The sequence below is a fragment of the Gorilla gorilla genome, chromosome 13 (assembly GCF_029281585.2).
Source record: "Gorilla gorilla gorilla isolate KB3781 chromosome 13, NHGRI_mGorGor1-v2.1_pri, whole genome shotgun sequence".
Lineage (NCBI taxonomy): Eukaryota > Metazoa > Chordata > Mammalia > Primates > Hominidae > Gorilla > Gorilla gorilla.
The window spans coordinates 29038496-29056211 of NC_073237.2; the positions used below are offsets into that span (position 1 = coordinate 29038496).

Genomic DNA, 17716 nt, shown 5'->3' on the forward strand with positions numbered 1-17716 from the left:
TGGGTTTGAAGCGATGTCTACCAAGGGAAATCATTAGAGACTCAGTGCCCAAAGTTTTTGCTGGGGCAAGAAATGTAGGTACCCTGTGCCTACATTTTTTGCTATAGCACATAGCAAAATTACAGATTCCTAGAAGGAAAGCAGCTGTTGAGCATAAACCACATTGTTTATACAGACATTCTTAGCACAGTGAGCCACTCTTAATAGGTTAGTGTGTTGGCACCCTTTGCCAAGTACATACCAGCAGTCCAAATTCTCAGACATTAGCCAAGGTCCAGTCATCAAGCAGGCCTTTTTGAGAGGAATTGTAGGTCCCTATATTAACTTTTTCTGCACACATAACTAGTGAGTGATAGGACTTTTTAGATAGAACCATGCTATTCCCATATTCTTTATAAAGCCTATGTGTTTGGTGCATGCCTATAATACCAAGTTCAAAAATGAATGCGCCTAAACCAGCTCTGCCATTTGTTTTTTTTAAATTAAATTCTATTGACACTCAGCCAGCTGGGCACAGTGGCTCATGTAATCCCAGCACTTGGGGAGGCAGAAGGAGGAGGATTGCTTGAGCAGGAGTTCGAGACCAGCCTGGGCAACGTGATGAGATACAAAGGCTAAAATATTAGGTTGTTGTACTGTCTGGCCCCATGGAGAAAAAGAGGGCCAACCTCTGTCCCATATGGTAGAACTGGCTTTTCACATCAGTAGTGAAAGAAGTTGGATCTCTATGCCAAAATGCCAGTGGGTCACATAGTTAAACATAAATAGTGAATCTAGAACTATAATAGAGAAAACACAGGAGAATTTTTTTGTTGTTCTGTGTGAGGGAGACCTTTCTGGGTATGGCAGAAAACACCAAATTAGGCAGACAAACAATGAAAAAAATACTCAAAATTTGTATCATAGACAAAAAGAGTTAATTTCCTTAATATAAAAAGAGTAAAAATAAAGCAGATCAACAAAAGGTTAAAAAACTGGCTAAAGAGATAAGAACAGTCTATAAGTAAAGAACACTTAAGTATATGAAATGATACTAAGCACATTTGTATCATTTTAGTTTGTATTTTTTAATACCATTTTCCACCAATTAAACCAGGAGATTCAAAAGTGTTTGATATTAGAGTGTGTTAAAAAGGATGTGTTCTATCTGTGGACAGTAATTTTATAATATTTATCAAAATTCAAAATATATTTACCCTGTGAAGGAGCAACTTTATCCTACCAGTTGATCCTACAGGTATACTTGTACTTGCACAAAATATCTTACATACAAATGTATTCATTAGTGCATTGCTTTTAATGGCATAAGATTTGACCTAAAAGTCCATTAATATAGTACTGGTTTTATAAAATGATACCTGTGTATACTAGATTTCTGTGTAGTCACCAAAATGAGTATGAAGTAGCTCTTTGAACATTAATGTGAGACACTCAATGGAAATTAAATGATTTGTGAGACAGTAAGGTATATAGTGTGTGTATATATATGTCTGTCTGTCTGTCTATATATATTGTGATATAGTATCTCTGAAAGAGACATTCAGGAAAACCGGGTACAGTGTTTGCCTTTGTGGAGCAAGTATGGGAGAGTGGTGTGGAAGAGAAACATAATATTCATCATACATATTCTTGTATCTTTTGGATTTTGTTTTTTGTTTGTTTGTTTGTTTGTCACCCAGTCTGTCACCCAGGCTGGAATGCAGTGGCGCCATCTCAGCTCACTGCAAGCTCTGCCTCCTGGGTTCACGTCATAGGGCCTGCCTCAGCCTCCCGAGTAGCTGGGACTACAGGTGCCCGCCACCACACCTGGCTAATTTTTTTGTATTTTTAGTAGAGATGGGGTTTCACCATGTTAGCCAGGATGGTCTTGATCTCCTGACTTCGTGATCTGCCTGCCTCGGCCTCCCAAAGTGTTGGGATTACAGGCGTGAGCCACTGCGCCCGGCCATCTTTTGGATTTTGTAACATCATATATATATATATATCAATTAGTCCAAAAACTTAATAATTTTTTTTTTTTTTAATTTTTGGATGAGACATGGTCTTGTTTTGTCATCCAGGCTGGAATGCAGTGGTGCAATCATAGCTCACTGCAGCCTTGTACTCCTGGGCTAAAGCAACCCTCCCACCTCAGCCTCCCAAAGTGCTGGCATTATAGGCATGAGTGACTGTGCCTGGCTCAAATTTTTAACAGTTATGTAGAAAATCCATAAAATAATAAAAGTATGATTCTCTGTTAGCTAATGGTCAGGTGTGTATAGCACCATAATATTGTTCTCACGAGTTTATCACTCCCTATGCTTAAACATAAACCAAATCTCTCTGGATAGAAAACAGGGTGTGTACCCATTTGGGAACTTTTCCCGTTTATCATAAATGAAGTGTTACGCATAGTGTGTGTAAAACCTAAGAAATTCAACTGGAAATGATTTGGAGAAATTGGTGGTAATAGAACACTTCATGTTCTATTGAAGAACATTGTGAAGCCATTATGCCTCATTAATTGCTGCTTACTTTTTTTAGACTTCAAATCTCAACCTGAGCCATCCCCAGTTCTTAGCCAGTTGAGCCAGCGACAACAACACCAGAGCCAGGCAGTCACTGTTCCTCCTCCTGGTTTGGAGTCCTTTCCTTCCCAGGCAAAACTTCGAGAATCAACACCTGGAGACAGTCCCTCCACTGTGAACAAGCTTTTGCAGCTTCCCAGCATGACCATTGAAAATATCTCTGTGTCTGTCCACCAGCCACAGCCCAAACACATCAAACTTGCTAAGCGGCGGATACCCCCAGCTTCTAAGGTGGGCATTTCATCATGAAGTCACCGTCCTAAAGCTGGAATTATTTTTACATTCAGCTCAAGTAGTGGGATACTAAGTTTTGGAAACTGGGGTACAGTGTTTTTCAAGCACATAGCTTATTGATTGCATAATAAGGATATGGCCATTTCTGAGTGACCAGACTAGTATTAGAGGGAATGGGTTTGTACTGAGAGCCACAGATCCTTATTTCAAGTACAGATTTGAAGATCTGGCTCAGAGAACTGTTGTTCTTGAGGATTTTGCTGTATCCCATAGTTGGAGGATGCATGGTTCCTTGACCAGGTGATACTTTCATCATTGGTGAGTCCCCAAAAATAGAGTAGTCAGCTCAGTGTTCACTTCCCACCCACCATCACAACTCCCCCGCATTGCTCTTAGATGCAGGTGGTGATATTAATGCCAACCATTCCTGTTTAACTTTTAATTTCTCCTTTTTTTTTTTTTAAATGAGACAGGGTCTCGCTGTGTTGTCCAGGCTGGTCTTAAACTCCTGGGTGCAAATGATCCTCCTGTCTTGGCCTCCCAAAGTCCTGGGATTACAGGCGTGAGCCACCATGCCCAGCCAACTTTTAATTTTTCTTAGCTTGTTTTTTTTCTTTCTCTTCTTAGAAAAGTCTTAGCCTTTTTTCTCCTTGTTTTCACTCCTTCTTCTTGCCAGTATTGCCTGGGAACCTAAATGCTTGTTTGGCTCTGTTACAGGCCTTTGTGACCTGGAATCTGTGACCTCTGTTCCTGACACGACAGCTTTGCTTTTTCAGATCCCAGCTTCTGCAGTGGAAATGCCTGGTTCAGCAGATGTCACAGGATTAAATGTGCAGTTTGGGGCTCTGGAATTTGGGTCAGAACTTTCTCTCTCTGAATTTGGATCAGCTCCAAGCAGTGAAAATAGTAATCAGATTCCCATCAGCTTGTATTCGAAGTCTTTAAGGTACTGAATTTAGTCCTTTGTTATGAAACAAAATAGACCCTAAGAGAGATCAACTGGTGGAAAAGAATACATCCTGTGGTAATAGCTATCCTCAGTGTTTATCCAGACCTTCCATCATCTCCATAAGAAACCCCATACCTGTAGCAGACAGTCTCAGTTTCTTCATTGCCCTGCCCCTTAGCAACCAATAATCTGTCTCTGGATTTGCCTACCTGGACATTTCATATAACTGGAATCTTGGAATATGTGGCCTTTTATGTCTGATCTTTCACTTAGTGTAAGTTTTCAAGGTACACCCATGTTTAATGTATCATTTTTATTGCCAAATATTTCATTGTGTTGATATACCACATTTTATTCATTCATTAGTTGGTGGACATTTGGGTTGTTTGCTCTTTTTGACTATAGTGAATGATGCTGCTATGGACATTTGGTTTCAAGTTTTGCATGCTTTCAGTTCTTTGGGGTGTATATCCCAGGAGTAGAATTGCTGGGTCATATGGTAACTTAACCATTTAGGAAACTCCCATACTGTTTCCACTGTGACATTCCTACCAGTAGTCTATGAGGGATCTAATTTCTCCACATGTTTGCAGCAGTCATTTTCCTTCAGTGGAATATTTTATAAATACAAAATCTCAGATTTTAGTTTTCTTTTCTTTTCTTCTTTTTTTTTTTTTTTGAGATAGGGTCTTGCTCTGTTGTCCAGGCTGGAGTGCAGCAGCATGCTTGGCTTGCTGCAACCTCTGCCTCCCAGGCTCAAATGATCCTCCTGCCTCAGACTCCTGAGTATCTGGGATTACAGGCGTGCACCACCATGCCCAGCTAATTTTTAAATATGTTTTGTAGAGACAGGGTTTCGTCATGTTGTCCAGACCGGCCTCAAACTCTGGAACTCAATGAATCTGCCTGCATCAGCCTCCCAAAGTGCTGGGATTACAGGCATGAGCCACCGGCCTGGCTGACTTTGTTGTTGTTGTTGTTTTAGTTTTTTCACATTCCAGAGGCAAAACCTGATATTTGTTTAAGTTTCCTTTTTAAAGATAGTCTCAAACACCTGGATTCCTTAAAAAATCTTCTTATTTTTTTTCTTTTTTTCTAGACAGAGTCTTGCTCTGTCGCCAGGCTGGAGTGCAGTGGCACGATCTTGGTTCACTGCAACCTCTGCCTCCCGAGTTCAAGTGATTCTCCTTTCTCAGCCTCCAGAGTGGCTGGGATTACAGGTGCCCACCGCCACACCCTGCTAATTTTTGTATTTTTAGTAGAGACAGGGTTTCACCATGTTGGCAAGGATGGTCTCGATCTCCTGACCTCCGGATCCGCCCACCTCTGCCTCTCAAAGTGCTGGGATTATAGGCGTGAGCCACCGCACGCAGCCTAAGTATTCTTAAAGATGTCCCCCTATCTCTCAGTTAAATTAGCTGGGTCTCATTTGGGATAATAAATTGATGCAGTAGTTGCATCTCATGAAGCTGTTTATGTTATTTTTTTTTTATGAAGCTATTTAAAGTAACAAAATTATGTTGAATATCTTTGACTCTTTTCAGTGAGCCTTTGAATACATCTTTATCAATGACCAGTGCAGTACAGAACTCCACATATACAACTTCCGTCATTACCTCCTGCAGTCTGACAAGCTCATCACTGAGTTCTGCTAGTCCAGTAGCAATGTCTTCCTCTTATGACCAGAGTTCTGTGCATAACAGGATCCCATACCAAAGCCCTGTGAGTTCATCAGAGTCAGCTCCAGGAACCATCATGGTAAGTGGTATTTTAGTTTTTTTCTCATAAGATGTCTGTCTTATTTGGAAATTAATGTTTGGTTAAATTATGCTTCTTGGATATGATTTTATTTTACAAATTGACTAACCTTTTGAGTAGAATCCTTATAGTTCATTGAGTTTGTTTACAGTGGGCGTCTCTAGCACCCATGCTCTTGAGTGTGTGGATAGATCCGCAGGTTCATACACTTTGTGGAGAAAACCAAGCATGCGTGTAGTATGAGCACTTTGGCTGTAGTACTGGGTACTTCTACATTGTCTGAAATATCTCTGAATATTTCATGTACTGCTTTCTCTCTGATTGCCCCATTTGCTTTGAATGTATTTGCTTCTTCATCACTGTTAGGTATTTTTGTGTTAAAATTATGTATTTTCTACCTAGTTTTTGTTAATAATACTGGACTATAGATAAAGGAACCAGATCTGTTTTTGATATAGTTTTAAAGTTTTACCCTTCTAGATTCTTGCTAACTGCATATCTGATGGTCATTGCCAGTTGTATTGCTTTCTGTTAAGTTGAGATGTCCCAATATCTCCTGAGAATCTTAGAAAGAAACTTAAAAAAGAACAAGTAAGTATACACATTTCATGTCACACTAGTAATACTTGAACATCATTCTGTCCCAGGAAATTAAAATAATATGGATGACACTACAGGCATACCTTGGAGATACTGCAGGTTGTTTTATACCACTGCAGTAAAGAAAGTTGCGCTAATTTTTTGGTTTCCTAGTGCATATAAAAGTTACAATGTGGATATCTTAATTAAAGATACTTTATTGATAAGAAATGCTAAAAATTAATATGTGAGCATTCAGTGTGAGCAGTTCTGTGGATTGTTTGTTTTTTGGGGGAGTACAGGTTCTTGCTTTGTCACCCAGGTTAGAGTCCAGTGGCGCGATCACAGCACACTACAGCCTTGACCTCCTGGGCTCAGTGAGTCCTCCCACCCTAACCTCCCAAAGAGCTGGGACTACAGACATGCATTGCCATGTCTGGCTGACTTTTGTATTTTGTTTAGAGACAGGGTATCACCATGTTGCCCAGTCTGATCTTGAACTGCTGGGTTCACACAATCCACCTATCTTGGCCTTCTTCCAAAGTGCTGGGATTATAGCGTGAGCCACTACACTGAGCTCTTTGTTCCTTTTATCACTTGACATTATTTTGTAAATATGACATGATAGCTTAGGATTTCAGCTCAACAACTCTATATATCCAAGGTTTCTGAGTAAATTTTTAAGCCAACAATTTTTATTAACAGTGCTGGAACTTGATAATCCTATGAGTAAATCCAAGCCCTTGCCCCACAAGAACCCCTCCTAGGATGTATACACCCTCACACACACATTTGCAGCATCTTACTTGGTGTAGGCAGCTGAGGAAAGTATAGATATGCTTCCAGTTTAGGAAGAAGCCTTTCTAGAGCCAAAGAAACAACGACACTGTGGTGGTTCCCATATTAAGTCTGCCTGCATGCATCCGATGTCTTAACTGCATTTGAATTAAGGAATCTTGTCGTCATGGCCTTCTTCCTCCTCCTCCTTTTTTTCTTCTTTTTCTTTTCTTCTTCTTTCCCCTCTCCCTCTCCCTTTCTTCCCTCTCCCTCTTCTCCCTCCCCCCTCCTCCTTCCCCTCCTCCTCACCCTCCTCCCTCCTACCTTCTTTTTTCTTCTTCTTCTTCCTTCCCTCTTTCTTCTTCTTCCTCCTCCTCCTCTTCTCCTCCCCATCCTCCTCCCCCTCCCCTTCCTCCTCCCCTCCCTCTCCCCCTCCCCCCCTTCTCCCTCCCTCTCCTTCTCTTCTTCGTTTTGATACAGGGTCTGGCTCTGTCACCCACTGAAGTGCAGTGGTGTGATCACAACTGCCTGCAACCTCAGCCTCCCGAGTAGTGGGGACTGCAGACACATGCCACCATACCTGGCTAATTTTTTTGTAGAGATGGGGTTTCATCATGTTACCCAGGCTAGTCTCAAGGAATCTTGTCTTATAAAGCACACAAATGGCTGAGAGCATTAAAAACACATAGGAATCTGGGCGCAGTGGCTCACTCCTGTAATCCCAGCACTTTTGGAGGCTGAGGTGGGCAGATCACCTGAGACCAGGAGTTCGAGACCAGCCTGGGTAACATGGTGAAACCCTGTCTCTACTAAAATACAAAAATTAGCCTGATGTGGTAGTGCGTGCCTGTAGTCCCAGCTACTACTTGGGAGGCTGAAGTGGGAGAATCGCTTGAACCTGGGAGGCGGAGGAGGTTGCAGTGAGTGGAGATCACACCGTTGCACTCCAGCCTGGGTGACAGAGCAAGACTCCATCGCAAAAAAAAAAAAAAAAAAAAGACATAGGAAATCAAATAATGTTATTAAGCTATGTTTTCTGAGATTATGCCACTCTACCTCTAATGAGACATAAAATCACAAACAGGAATAGAATCTTGGAACATATAAGCTGAGTAAAATGGAGCTTTCCATGTTTTGTCTTTTCATCATTCCCTTCAACTAAACATTTAGAAAAATATTTGTGTCCCTTGTCCGTCTTGGATGGATCATCCTCCCTTCCTTTTTCTCTTCCCCTTCCACAGCCTGGAATATCCACAGATTAAAATTACCTTCTCAGAGATGCTTTGACAGAAATAAGTTAGAGTCTATATCCTGACAGATGGGCACTGAAACAAGAAAAACCATGTGAACTATGGAAATTTAAATGACAAGCTTTTTTTTTTTTTTTTTTTTTTTTTTTGAGATGGAGTCTTGCTCTGTTGCCCAGGCTGGAGTGCAATGGCGTGATCTTGGCTCACTCCAACCTCCACCTCCCGGGTTCAAGCGATTCTCCTGCCTCAGCCTCCCTAGTAGCTGTGATTACAGGCACCCATCACCATGCTGGCTAATTTTTGTATTTTTAGTAGAGACAGGGTTTCACCATGTTGCTCAGGCTGGTCTCGAACTCCTGACCTCAGGTGATCTGCCTGCCTTGGCCTTCCAAAGTTCTGGGATTACAGGCGTGAGCCACCACGCCCGGCCAATGACAAGCTGTTTTTGTTTCAACATAAGTTTTTGAGAAGCTTATCATGTAACATTTCTTACATAATCTAAACAATCATGTTGGGCTGGGCATGGTGGCTTATGTCTGGAATCCCAGCACTTTGAGAGGTGGAGGCAGGTGGATTGCTTGAGGTCAGGAGTTTGAGACCAGCCTAAGCAACATGACAAAAAACTCTGTCTCTACAAAAAATACAAAAAGTGGCTGGGCGTGGTGGTGCGAGCCTGTGGTCCTGGCAATTTGGGAGACTGAGGCAGGTGGATTACTTGAGCCCAGGAGTTCACAACCAGACTGGACAACATGATGAGACCCTGCCTCTACAAATAATAATAATAATTAGGTGTGATGGTACAGACCTGTAGTCCCAGCTACTCGGGAGGCTGAGGTGGGAGGATAGCTTGAACCAGGAAGCAGAGGTTGCAGTGAGCTGAGATCACGCCACTGCACACCTGCCTGGGTGACAGAGCCAGACACTGTCTCAAAACAAAAACAAAAAAACAAAAGAAACCCCCCAAAACAACTATACACAATGTAGTTGTGTGTAATGTAGTGTGTGTAAATATATGTATCTATTTTTTGAGAGGGAGGTTTGCTGTTGTTGCCCAGGCTGGAGTGCCACGGTCCTGGCTCACTGCAACCTCTGCCTCCTGGGTTCATGTGATTCTCCTGCCTCAGCCTCCTGACTAGCTGGGATTACAGCCGCCCACCACCACACCTGGCTATTTTTTTTTTTTTTTTTAATAGAGACGGGGTTTCACCATGTTTGCCAGGCTGGTCTTGAACTCCTGACCTCAGGTGATCAACCCACCACAGCTGCCCAACGTGCCAGGATTACAGGCATGAGCCATTGTGCCCAGCTTAATATTTTTTTTTTTTTTTTTGAGACAGAGTCTGGCTCTGTCGCCCAGTGCAGTGGTGCGATCTTGGCTCACTGCTACCTCTTCCTCCCAGGTTCAAATGATTCTCTTTCCTCAGCCTCCCGACTAGCTAGAACTGCAGGTGTGTGTCACGCCACCTAGCTAATTTTTGTATTTTTAGTATAGGTGGGGTTTCACTATGTTGGCTAGGCTGGTCTCGATCTCCTGACCTCAACTGATACGTCCGCCTTGGCCTCCCAAAGTGCTGGGACTACGGGTGTGAGCCACTGCATCCCCTGTCAACTTGATACTATGTATTCTCAACTACATGCTAGATAATTTTACTTATTTACACCCCAGACGCAGTTAAATTGAACCTTTGTCAGTTTTCCCTCTGTATATTGCTACTTGTTGATTTTTCCATCCTGGTTTTAGACATTAGTTCTTGATGTGCTACCATGCAATATAATTTTCACTTTTTTTTTTTTTTTGAATCACCACCAGTCTCACTTTATTTTTTAGAAAGAGTTTGTGTTGGATTGTTCTCCTTCCTACCTTAAATATTTAGTAGCATTCACCAGTATAGCTGTCTGGGCCAGAAGTTTTCTTTGCAAGGAGTTTTGTAATTGTAAATTCAATTCCTTCAATTGGTAGAGGGCTATTCAGAGTTTTTTTTTTTTTTTTTTTTTTTTGAGCTGGAGTTTTGCTACAGTGCCCAGGGTGGTCATGAACTCCTGGGCTCAAGCATTTCTCCTGTTCCAGCGTTCTGAGTAGCTGGATTACAGGTGTGGGCCACTGTGCTTCAGTTTCTTTTGCTATTTGTGTATGTCAAGGAATTTGTCCATTTCATCTAAGTTGTTAATTTACTGGCATAAAACTTCAATGTATTTCTTTCCTGTCCTTTTAATGTTTCTGCGATCTATAGTGGTATTGTCTCCTTTATTTATTTATTTGTTTGTTTTGTTTTGTTTTTTGAGATGGAGTGTTGCTCTGTTGCCCATGCTGGAGTACAGTGGCACAATGTCAGCTCACATGGTGGCTCACACCTGTAATCCCAACATTTTGGGAGGCCGAGGTGGGCGGATCACTTGAGGTCAGGAGTTTGAGACCAGCCTGGCCAACATGGTGAAACCCCATCTCTACTAAAAATACAAAAATTAGCCTGGTGTAGTGGTGCATGCCTGTAATCCCAGCTACTTGGGAGGCTGAGGTAGGAGAATCACTTGAACCTGGGAGACGGAGTTTGCAGTGATCTAAGATGCGCCATTGCACTCCAGCCTGGGTGACAGTGCAAGACACCATCTCAAAAAGTTACCTTTAAAAAAAAATTATTTGGGTCTGGGTGTGGTAGCTCATGCCTGTAATCCTGTGCTTTTGGAGGCCAAGGCAGGAGGATTGCTTGAGCCCAGGAGTTGGAGACCAGCCTGGTCAACATGGCAAAACCCCATCTCTACAAAAAATACAAGAATTAGCTAGGCATGGTAGGATGCACCTGTAGTCCCAGCTCCTAGGCAGGCTAAGGGGGAGGATCACCTGAACCTGGGGATGTGAAAAAAAATTTTTTTGAACATTTTTGTTCTTGCATGAGAGTTTGTTGTTTATCTTCCCTTTATTAAAAAATAGAATAAAAGAGATCATTGTTTCTTGATTAAGCTACATGTTATAGAAAGTATAAAAAGCCACTCAGGTAATGATTTCATTTTGTAAGTTTATATTCTCTTCTCTTCCTTATAGAATGGACATGGTGGTGGTCGAAGTCAGCAGACACTAGACAGTAAGTATAGCAGCAAGCTACTCTTGTCATGGCTGGTGCCAACCAACCAGAGGAAGAGGATAGCTCACGTGATGTGGAAAACACCAGTTGGTCAATGGCTCATTCGTTAAAAAGCAGCCCTTTTGCTTTTTTTTTTTGGACCAGGTGTTGGCTGTGGTGTTATTAGAAATGTCTTAACCACAGCAAGAAGGAGGTGATGGTCTCATATTCTTCTGCCCTAATCAGACTGCACCACAGGTGCAGCATATAGTATGCATTTTAAAGATGCTTGGGCCAGGCGGGGTGGCTGATGCCCATATTCCCAGTGCTTTGGGAGGCCAAGGCAGGCAGATTGCCCAAGCTCAGGAGTTTGAGACCACCCTGGGCAACATGGTGAAACTCTGTCTCTACTAAAATACGAAAAACTAGCCAGGTGTGGTGGCGCGTGCCTGTAATCCCAGCTACTTGGGAGGCTGAGGCACAAGAATCGCTTGAGCCAGCTTGGGCTACAAAGTGAGACTCCATCTGAAAAGAAAAAAAAAAAAAGAAAGAAACTACTTCTAAAGCAAAAATTTACTATTCTTGTTCAGGAAAGATAGGCTCATTGTCTTTAGGACCTGAAGGACTGTTGCTTAGAAAGAGAGAGAAATGTTCACTGTGGACATTTGGGAGAAAATGAGACCCCCCCCACCACCCCCTTCCAGCAGCTCAGTGATTACCAAAGATAGTGCAGGTAAATCCGTTAATTGCTTCTTTTCTGTAGTTGGCCAGCTTGTCTGTGATTGTTTATAGTAGTTTTCTTTCTTTATTCAGGAAGGCAAATGGGTGGGGAAGCCAGAAAGACTCTCTTTAAATAGGATTTCCTGGGAGTGCGGATATTGAACTTAAGCAGACCGAGGTGAGCCTCAGTTGAAACTGTAATGACAGATTTGGAGCCCCAGGATTTTGGTTTGACATTTGCTGGTATTGTTGGGCTGCCAAGGCTGTTTGGAGATTCGTTGGTCGTTCTGAGCTTGTTGGATGACAGAGGAACTTTTTACTCTAGCAGTGGTAGTGGCAGGTTTCTTTTGTCTAGGCATGGGTCGAGAACTAAAGTATCTGGGAAGCAGTGTACATTAACCTACTTTTCATTTCCCATACTCTCTTCTCCCTCACTTCCTCCTCCCCTTCCCTCCCCATTTTGTTTGTTTGTTTGTTTGAGAGAGGCTTCCTGTGAAGCTGTTAGCATCATAATACAAGGCCCAGGGCGGTATGTTTTGGGGTCTTAGTTTTAGGTGAGGTGTATCTGTGGTGTCTTTATACAGTTTATCTATGAACAAGGTTTATATATGGAATAGACTGCCAATAAAAAGAAGGCCTCTGTAAGAACTGACCTAGGTGTAAGTTGACCCTTTCATTGCTTATGTTTGTTTTTGACCTGCCCTTCCTTTAGAGACTCAAGTGCTTTCCCTGGGTTTTAGAAGGGTCAAGGTTGCTCCTCTTTCCTAACTGGAAAAGACAATGATGTTTTCTTTCCAAGCACATATCTGAGTTGTATGTGTGGACAGCACTGAAACTGAGTCTTTCCACAGCTAGGACTGAGTGTCTCCACGTCCTTTCTGAAGCCTACGAAGCTCATTTATGTGCTCTGAGATACATCTATTCAAGCACATACCAAGGAAATGCTCACTGTGCATTTGGAAGTAGGTGTTGGACAGTTGGACTGCAGATGTTAGGTGTCTGTGTCTCTCCACAACATATGCATCAACCCCAATCTGCCTTATGTTGGCCGTGAACATTGGTAGAGTCAGCCTGACTTGGCGGAAGCACGTGTAGGTGGTCTTGCCTGTTAGCTTCTTACTCCCCCTTGCTGTGCCCTTTGAGGAGTTTGCCTCACGTTATAATTCTGCATATTAGGCTCAGCACCTGTTTTTCTTTCTGGATGCATCTACAGCTTAGGTTCCTTTAGGTGTGAAAAGTATGTCCCCATATAGGATAGATTGGGTTATAAAGGTGTCATTTCCTATTCTTTGCTGCATCTTGAACAGCTGACCATGGTGTGTCCTTTGATAGTGTTGTTTGACAGACAAAGGGCTATCTGGCGATATGCTTGGCATTTTCCTGGGGAATGTAACTTTATGGATGTCTCAACTGAGGATGACATGTCACAAGATATTGAGCATATTTTCAGGTACTTAGGATTGGTTTTAGAAATAAACAGATCTGCTTCTTACAGCTACTTCATCTGTTCCAGCTCCAAAGACAACAGGCCCTCCCTCTGCCCTCCCGTCTATGAGCTCCCTGCCCAGCACCACCTCCTGCACTGCACTTCTGCCGTCCACATCCCAGCACACTGGCGACCTGACCAGCAGCCCTCTCTCTCAGCTTAGCAGGTATGGGGAAGGTGTGGGCCCAAAGTGAGAAGTACCTTGGGGCAAGTCCTGGAGCTCCTGTAGAAGGTTGCTTTCATGAACAGAGCACACTTGTTGTCTCTGACGTGATGTCCTGGGCTTTTGCATTACGACTGTAGCTTAGGTTTTGGCCAGGTTGTTCCTTAAAACCACCAGATATGGAAACCTTGCCTGCTTGTACCGCCTCTGCTGGCACAGAGCACTGGGTCCCCTGGGAGTAGGGTGAGGCCAGCAGCTCCCTCCTACCTGTCTTCACCCTCCAGAGGGTGCCTGAGCCTAGCCTCTCTGGGCATCGCTGGGCCCATGTCACTGAGGTGGAATGAGCATGGTGGATTTCTGAGCAGGTGTCTGACTTGAACTTTCCATGGCTGAAGAAACGATGTTATTAGAACAAGGTGTAGGAAAATGGGTGGCGTTGCTACCTGTGTCTTCTGAGGAGTGTTCTCCATCACTCTTTAGTTAGGAGCAAAAGTGGATTTGATGGGAATTGGCATGTGGAGTTGAGCATAGGAACTTTGATCCCTCGTTCACAGATTGAATGGGATTGTCAAGGATGACCGTGTTCTTAGTGCAACTCTGTCTTCACTTTTCGCATCTGAGGAGCAAATGGATGTCGTTGAGGGAAGCTGGCTCTGGAGTTTTCCAGACCTCATGGCGAGTCATTCCCGTCCACCAGGACCCCATCACTGGGCTCTGTGGGGATAAGGAATGAGGATGGGTCTGAAGCCGGTCCTTTGCTAGGGACCATGATAAGTTTGAATCTAGCTCACTGACCCACGTGGGTCTTGTTCATCTGGAGTCACTTGTTCAGGTGGACATACGGCGCTCTGTTTTGTCTTCTAGTTCGCTCTCCAGCCACCAGAGCAGCCTCTCTGCACATGCAGCCCTCTCCTCGAGCACGTCACACACAGTAAGTGTCTGCGCGGCTTCCTTTTCCTCTGCCATGCTTGGGGAGCCTGGAGCTTAGTCACATGCAGCTGGGGCTTCAGTCTGATTTTTAGTATCTGATAATCTAGAGTTGCTTGGCTGAAATGTCTTGATGGCGTGATCTGGTTCGAGCTTCTGATTTCCTGGGCACCATCTGGGGACCTCTTGCTTTCTAAGTTTGTAGCGCCTGGGAAGAATCATTGCTCCAGACCTTATCTGTCATTGGCAGGAGTGTCAGGTGGTGACCTTGCTCCCAGGAATTTGCTATTTGATCTTTCCTCGTGCCTTCTTTCCTGACTCAGACGCAGAGATTGCGAGAAGTTCGATGTTGGAGAAGGGAGTCTAGAGGGTGGAGGGCAGGAGTGGAAGCAAACATGCACTGCCGAGAAGCCAGGCAGGAGGGCTGGAGTGGGCGCGCCAGCTTTAATTGTCCTTATATGCCAAAGAGTAGCCCTAGATTATGGTTATTGAGGTGTGGCTCAGTGGGTCGTGGAGCCGTGAGCATGGCTTTCAGTGGTAGGAGTCAGCCAGATTGTGCTGGGTTGCGGAGTGAATGGTAGTGAGATGGAGAGGAGGAGAAGGATTGTAGAGGGCATGCAATGAAAACTTAAGAGAGGCTGAAGCCTCTGTTGGGAGGATAGAAAGGTGCCTGGATTAACAAAAAGTGCATGCTCCCGGACAACAGGAGGTGTGGAGCGAGGTTGGAGTAGGCAGGTCCACAGGCTGGGAGGAAGGATTAGGGTGCAGACGAATGGAGGAGGCAGGAAACTGATGAACTTGGTGTCCTCTGAAGAAGGCAGCAGCTCACCAGCAGAGTGAGGTGGTGGAAAAGGGACATCCTGTCCTTTCCTCTGGATCTGGCTAATGCTGTGGCTTTCACACTCTAGTGTTCCAAGTCAAACCTTACACAGAATCTTTTATCATAAAACACACAAACTGCCACTTTCAAAGGAGAGCATAGTGTGGACACCTCTGCCTGTCCCTCTGCCCCTGCCCTCTGTGGCTCATGGGAGCGGTGAGCTGACCTCAGCAGGAGTGCCGTGGAGCTGTCCTCTGTGTCCGTGCCACTGCTGCCTGGGAGCTCAGTGCTCCTGCACTCATGGGGAGCTGCACTCTCCATCTCCTCAAAAAAAAACTCCAGATCATGTATTCCAGCCTGCCACAGCCAGAATCGTCTCATCCAGTGGGTCCCATACTTTGTCAGCATGACAGAACTGTGACATTGCTAATACAGTTGTCCCTCCATATATGCAGAGGATTCATTCCAGGACCACTGCATACACCAAAATCTGCACATTCTCAAGTCCCACAGTTGCCCCTGTGGAACCCACCTATAGGAAAAGTCAGCCTTCCAAATATGGGTGTTTTCAAATTATGCATGCGTGCATCGGGTTGAAAAAGAAATCTGCCTGTAAGTGGACCCATGCATTTCAAGCCTGTGTTGTTCAGGGGTCAACTGTTTGTTCATAATATTTCATCTGAAAAGTTATGGAAAGATAGACAATGAAAAGTTTTTCTGTCTCTCATCTACTTGGCTCTACCCTTACATTTTCTCCATCCTTTTAATAAATAAAAGTCAAAACACGCAGTGCATACACATAGTCATTTCCCCATTATCATCCGCTTTTTTTTTTTTTTTTTTGAGATGCAGTCTCACTCTGTCGCCTAGGCTGGAGTGCAGTGGCGCAATCTCAGCTCACTGCAACCTCCACTTCCCGGGTTCCTCCTGCCTCAGTCTCCTGAGTAGCTGGGGTTACAGGCGCATACCACCATGCCCGGATAATTTTTGTATTTTTAGTAGAGACGGGATTTCACTATGTTGGTCAGGCTGGTCTCAAACTCCTGACCTCATAATCCACCCGCCTCGGCCTCCCGAAGTGGTGGGATTACAGGCGTGAGCCACCGCGCCCGGCCATCATCTGCCCTTTTTATTCTTTTTCTCTTGTTACATAAATGAGAGTATTTTATGTACAGTGTCCTTCAACTTTTTTTTCCCCACTTGTGTATCCCCACAAGTGTATCTTGATGTTTCCATGTTGAAACTTAAGGGTTTGTTGTTGTTGTTGTTGTTTTTTCCCCACAGTTCTGCTTTATGATGTTATTTAAGGTTATTTAAGCAGCCGTCCATTTAGGGTCGTTTTCAGTCTTGATACCACAGAGAATGTTGCATTTGATAACCTACATATGTTGTTCCATGTGTATAGCTGTATGTAGCGGGTCAGTCCGTGATATGGAACAGCAAGGCATTTGTGATTTTATACACATTTGCAGATTGCCCTGCATAGTGATTCAACCCTGTTTACCTCCCACTGGCAGTGAATGAAATATCCTATTACACCATTGCGTCCTCAAAATGGTGTTATTAAACATTTGTATTTTCTTAATATGTTAGCAGAAAAATGGCCCATCAGTCTAGTTTTTAATGAGGTTGTACATCCTTTTTTTTATATATTTGAAAACCATTTGATTTCCTTTATGTGAGTTTTTAATTTTTATTTTATTTATTTCTTATTATTTTTCTGAGACGGAATTTTACTCTTGTGGCCCAGGCTGGAGTGCAATGGCATGATCTCAGCTTAGTGCAACCTCCACCTCCCGGGTTCAAGCAATTCTCCTGCCTCAGCCTCCCTAGTAGCTGGGATTACAGGCACATGCCACCAGGCCCAGCTAATATTTTTATTAGTTTAATAGAGGCAGGGTTTCACCGTATTGACCAGGCTGGTCTCAAACTCCTGATCTCAGATGATCCACCTGCCTCGGCCTCCCAAAGTGCTGGGATTACAGGCGTGAGCCACCGTGCCCGGCCTATGTGAGCTATTTATAGTCTTGGTTCCTTTTTTTGTCAGGTCTTTGGTCTCTATTTCTATATTAGGGAGCCCTTCGTGATGGGAAGTACAGGTATTTTTCCCTAAGTTTGCTGTTTATGATTTTTTTTTACACAGATCTGTGTATTTTCTTCCATTTTCTTGTAGTTATATCTTTACCACTCTCCATCAATACATAAAGGAAATCTCAGCATCTTCTGCCTTTACTTCTCTGGGCCCGTCCTGGGGAGTTGACTGCATAGGCCCCATTGGATGGACTGAGCGAGGCCTTGAAAATTAGTGTTGACTTTTTAATTCAGCAGGTTGATGTACTCCCAGTTCTGGAAGATGAGGGCCAGAGACAGGAACCCTGTCAGGCAGCTAAGGGAGAAGAGACTTGCCAGATGACTCTTGAGTCCCTT

The 17716-nt window shown here is 43.7% G+C and overlaps 1 protein-coding gene and 1 non-coding gene across 28 annotated transcripts in view; both read left to right on the top strand.

The window, feature by feature from the left end:
- The window catches only part of UBAP2 (ubiquitin associated protein 2), a 127370-nt gene that overhangs the window by 102056 nt on the left and 7598 nt on the right, over window positions 1-17716 (top strand). For 23 of the 27 annotated variants that reach the window (XM_063696959.1, XM_055351671.2, XM_019033537.4 and 20 more), the window contains 6 exons: window positions 2524-2798; window positions 3578-3747; window positions 5295-5508; window positions 11155-11194; window positions 13407-13545; window positions 14407-14473. In XM_063696959.1, the coding sequence (XP_063553029.1) occupies window positions 2524-2798; window positions 3578-3747; window positions 5295-5508; window positions 11155-11194; window positions 13407-13545; window positions 14407-14473 (905 nt within the window). Of the gene's footprint in view, window positions 1-2523; window positions 2799-3577; window positions 3748-5294; window positions 5509-11154; window positions 11195-13388; window positions 13546-14406; window positions 14474-17716 lie in introns of those variants that run through there. The other 4 variants (XM_063696973.1, XM_019033536.4, XM_055351668.2 and 1 more) reach the window with 2 other exon arrangements.
- Window positions 12662-12742, top strand: LOC115935910 (small nucleolar RNA SNORD121A). Its single transcript, XR_004071500.1, has one exon. It is a non-coding gene; the product is annotated as a small nucleolar RNA SNORD121A (small nucleolar RNA).